The 5,133-nt window shown below is 35.9% G+C and overlaps 1 protein-coding gene across 1 annotated transcript; it reads right to left on the reverse strand.

The window, feature by feature from the left end:
• LOC109233442 (protein trichome birefringence-like 3) lies at positions 781 to 4,128 on the reverse strand. Its single transcript, XM_019399321.1, has 6 exons — positions 3,830 to 4,128; positions 3,509 to 3,746; positions 2,967 to 3,138; positions 2,688 to 2,887; positions 1,773 to 1,931; positions 781 to 1,693 (listed from the first exon to the last, which is right to left on the reverse strand). The coding sequence occupies exons 1-6, from the start codon at positions 4,110 to 4,112 to the stop codon at positions 1,360 to 1,362; spliced, it is 1,386 nt and encodes a 461-aa protein (XP_019254866.1). The 5' UTR covers positions 4,113 to 4,128; the 3' UTR covers positions 781 to 1,359.

Consider the following 5,133-nt stretch of genomic DNA (forward strand, 5'->3'; position numbering starts at 1 on the left):
ACAGAAATAGAGGAAGTACCTTGACTTAGGGTAGCAATTTCCTTGTGCAAATTGTAGCAACGAGTGTCATTCACTTTGTCAAATCTCTCTAGTAAATCCATCCACACCTTCTGTGCATTAGTGGCATAAGCAATACCACTGATTAGAGCTGGTGCAACTGAGTTCATCAGCCATGACAACACAATCGCATTACATTGTTCCCATTCATACCAATATTTTTCACAGAATCGTTCTTTTGGCCACCTGCCATCAACAATACCTAGTTTATTACGGCCAAGTAAAGCAATTCTCATCGATCGATTCCATAAAGAGTAATTATCAGTGCCAGTTAGCTGAAATGAATTCAACGAGATTCCACTTGCATCGCCCGGAGCTAGGTATAATGGATGAGTGACTGCAACTGTAACTCCTTCTTCAAATTCATCATCGGAGGATGCATGTGATGCATTTTTCAGCTGTGACTATTGCATTTTCGTGATATAAGTCATCAATCGCCATTGTTAAGCAATTTTGGACCTCGAATCAAAGAAGTGAGACCTCAATTTATGAGACTGTAGAGAAAGGAAGTAACAGAGTAGACGGAGAAGAGGAGGATCGATTTATGAGCTTCGATTCAGAGCTCGAGCTCTGATACCATGCTGAAATGGAGATCGAGTGAGAGATAATTAAGCCCTAACTGGCTAAGGAAGAGAGAAGAGAGAAGAGAGAAGAGAGAAGCATCAGAATGAATGTAACAGTAGAAGAGGGAAATGAAAGCTCTGTTTTTCATTAGCTGGGCTAACAGTATATATATATACACAGTATTACTAACTAATCTAACTACCTTTCTAACCACTCACATACATTGTTAACTAACTAACAATTCAGTAATCTACTATCCCTTAAATAGACTAAGCTACCCTTCACTCAAGTTACATTATTTGTCTCAACAACTCTTCATAAGCTTTCAAGCTAAGATTCAATATTTCGACAAAACCCTTTCTCCTTGTGAAATATATATGCTAATCGTCATACCCAAACCATAAACTACACACAAAAACACTAGATCCCAATTGAGTTGGTGTTAGGCTGTTAGCAATATGTATCCTACAGTCCATATCGTTCCATTTAAGCTCATCTCAATCCAAGTCTAGGTAAATAACTTCGAATGTCTTTATAAAGCAAAATTGAGACAATACAACTCCAAACTTCCATATTATAAAGTTAATTATGGAAGAAATCACTCTGGCAATTGATTCACTTTCCATAGTTCAACCAGCGTGGTTCCATACTTACATGTAATTTGCATGTGTTGTTGGTTTATGGGGTGAAAAACTTTTTAAAAATCATCTTCGGTCTGTGTAGCATTATAATTTGGGGCTACAAATATGCAATAAGTAACTGATTCCAAGTATCAGGAACCCCAGGCAAACACCAATGTATGCAATCCGCAAAATGCAAAGGATCAGCTCTTTGCTCAGCTGTTAACAATTTGCCTTGCAATTCACCATATATTGATGTATGTGCATCAATTCTATACTCAGATAATTGTGTGATATTCAAAACAGTAACAGGAACTTTCATTCTTCCCATGACACTGGCCACAACATTCATCATCTCTTTGTTTGAACCAGTTCCCCAGAATCCCTTCTTCATTACTGGTCTTGTCTCATTGTAGCACCTGATCCCATTTATGTTCCCCCATTCTTTGTTTCTGAAATATGCATAAAAAAGCTTGAGGTAGTTTACGTTCCACTAGAAAATAACTATGTTTGTTTGCTATGATAACTTACTTTTGGTGTGAAGGAGACGTAGTAGTGAAAAAAACTCGTGTTTTTTTAGGATCAACTGTTGAATCAATCCAATTTGCCCATGTTCTTAATGCTACTCTGTAAGAAACTGTTGTATCTAATTCTTCATAACCTTCTTCTCCATTTTCGAATTCGCCCCATCTGCATTTTTTGATCAATTTAAAAGCATTATATGCAAAGCCAAGTAGAAATTCTTCTATATGGTCTGAAGGATTCAATTTAATCCATTTTCTTCGAAAACTTATACTGTGCATAAGTGAAAAGATTTTCTTTTATATATATAAAAAATTGTTGAATTCACTTGCAACGTAATGGAAACTTTTAGTTTAGTGGTAGGGTAGCTCAAAAAATGATTAATATAGGTTGCATGTTCAAATTCCAAATGTGGAACTCAATATCTTTTTGAAGGGAGAAATCCAAAAATAATCAGATTTACAAGTGATCATTCAAAAATAGCCACAGTTTCAAAAGTAATCGAAATTTTGTCATTTTTCATGTAAAGATAAATCTGAACAAAAGCACTGTTCAAAATCCGGAAAATACTCCAGCATAAAATACTGGAATTCCAGTATAATATACTGTAGTTCCCCAGCAAAGTATACTGGAACTCTAGTATATTATTCTGGAGTTCCAGTATACAATATACTGGACTTCCAGCATATTATAGCGGAGTTCCAGTATAATATACCGGTCCAGCATAATATGCTGGAAGTTCATACACAGGTGCACCGATCTCTAGTATATTATGCTGGAACTTTCCGTGTTGCAGCAAAATAGTGGCTATTTTTCAATGACTTTGCAAACGCTGGCTATTTTTGAATGACCAGTCCGAAAACTGGTTAGCCTGTGTCTTCTTATTAAAATTTCTGGCTCCGCTGTTATAATTGAAGAACTTACAGTGCCTTGGTCTTGAGTCCACTCATCCACCAAACATAAGTATTAAAAACAAGGATGTCTGCTCCTAACCAGTGTTTCGCACGCTGTGCAATTGAGTCCACTTTAATTATTCTCTGGTTTGGATCACTTTTAATAGGAATATCTGTGTTAGACTCGACCAAGAATGGAGCCCAATAGAACTCAATGGTGGCATCATATTCCTGCCAAATAAGTGCAAATTAAGCAGATTTTCAAACACAGACAAGGTTTATATATAGTTTGAGTTATATGGTGATTTACCTTAGCTTTGAATACAGAGTGAACGCGGCCACGTCTCATGGATTTCTTGCCTTGTGGGATTACAGATTCAATCAAACACACAAAAGATTCCCATTGATTTCTCTGTAGTGAATCCCCTACAAACATTAGTCTCTTCCCTCGAAGCTTCCTGAGGGCAATCTCAGGATCAAACCTGAATATTGAGTCATTTCATGGAACTACCTTATTTCATCATTATAAGAAAAAAGATCTCCATTTTATTGTCAATATTTCAGTTAAAGTACTATATGCAGAGGCAGATCTAGGGCGACTCATGTTGCTTTAACCGAACTGATTGGTTTTATCTCGAATTATGTATACATACAGAAAAAAATAAGTTTAAAATGTAACATATAATAAGATCACACTCATTCTGAACCCACTGATTTTAAATCCTGAGTTCGCCTGTGCAAGTATGCATGAAACAAGAATCAAGAATCCTACTATTTCTTTCATTTTGCAATATGGTAATTTACTTACAGATAGAGAAAAACTGAAATTGATATTTTAAGTAACTTGCTAACCTTGGCAACATGCAGTTATCAGGCTGCCATTCCCAGTATCGATAATCTGAATCGTTTCGGCCATTCTTAATACAAGAATATTGTTTATCAATATAAGGACAAGTCCTGTCTGAATACAATGGCTTAACTGAAGTATTAAAAACCCATTTCCCATGTGTGACACTGCATTCATCAGGATCAAAATCAAGACTATCGTCTGTTGGATTGTCTAGTTGATCGCTCTCCAATTCTCTATCATCTATTAAGCCAAGAAAGAAAACATATATCAGCACGACAAAAAAGTATAACGAAAGCAATTAAGATCGACAAGCTGGTGCACACCTGCAGAATTTCTTTTGGGACAAGGCTTAAACCTCAAAATAGAGCCAGAAGAAATAGTACTGATCATCTCAGTGTACAACAGAAAAATGAAGGTTAAAGTACAGATAATGGCTGTGATTATGGGAAAAGAGAGTTTTCTTTTGGCAGATTTTGTCCATCGCATGTTGAAAGGATGGATATGCACTAATTCACAATGGAGAAGCAGAGAAAAGCTTAACTGCAAGATGAAGCAAGGCAAAGTGATTGGAGGGATAAATGTAAGTGCAACAGAATGATGAGACATGAGAGTTTTTAGAGGATTATTTTTTGGAGTGAAGTGAAAGTAATATAATGCATTGGTTGGGGCAGAATATTTTATACAGAAAGTTGGCAAAGAGCATCATTTTAGGCTTTTCGAACAACTCATATGTGGTGACAATTTTGGGAGTAATATTGGAGACTCTATTTCTCTGAGTCCTACCGGTGGCAGAGCCAGAATTTTCATCAAAGGGTGTGTCAAAATATAAATAATTAGATGCATCGAAAAGTCAAGGGGAGTCAACATATTATAAATATACATAAAATAAAAAAATTTATCTAGCAATATAGTGTAAATTCCGGCGAAGGGGTGTCGCTCAGAGGCAGATGTAGTGTACGGCTTACGGATTCAACTGAACCCATAACTTTCGACGCGGAGTAAAAATTTGTATGTGAAAATTCATTAAAATTGCAAAATAGTATATATGAACCCATAACTTTAAGAATATAATGGGTTCAATGTTAAAAATCTTAAAATTGAACCCATAAGATTTAAATCCTGGATCCGCCTCTGGTGTCGCTTGACACCCCTTGGTTCAATGTGGCTCCGCCACTGGTCCTACCCCTGCTTGTGAATTCAGACAAAATCAACAATAAGATGATCAATAAGGGTAGGCAGAGGCGACTCTAGGATTTAAATTTTACGGTCACAGCCATTCGAGGATTCGAAATTTGTTCATACGGATATTTTTAGCTTCCAAGAATTTCTTGCAAAAAAGTTTTAAAATTTTGACCTTCCATAAAAAGTTTACTTCTTTTGCAAAAAAATTATTGATTAAGCAGCTCTTCTGCTAAAACTACAAACTGTTAGGTGTTTGTCATAATTTTCTTACCATATTTGGTTTTCCTATCTCTTGAAGGAAAAGGGCAATATAATTACCTTAACTGGGTTTTCTTTTTTGTAAAAAAGGAAATTATAAATCTCCAATATTTGGCTAGTCCTTTTTCTTGTAGGAAAAGGTTCGGACTTCTATAAATTGAGGATCTTTCCTTCACATTCAGTAGCA

Source organism: Nicotiana attenuata, chromosome 10 (genome assembly GCF_001879085.1).
Source record: "Nicotiana attenuata strain UT chromosome 10, NIATTr2, whole genome shotgun sequence".
Taxonomy (NCBI): Eukaryota; Viridiplantae; Streptophyta; class Magnoliopsida; order Solanales; family Solanaceae; genus Nicotiana; species Nicotiana attenuata.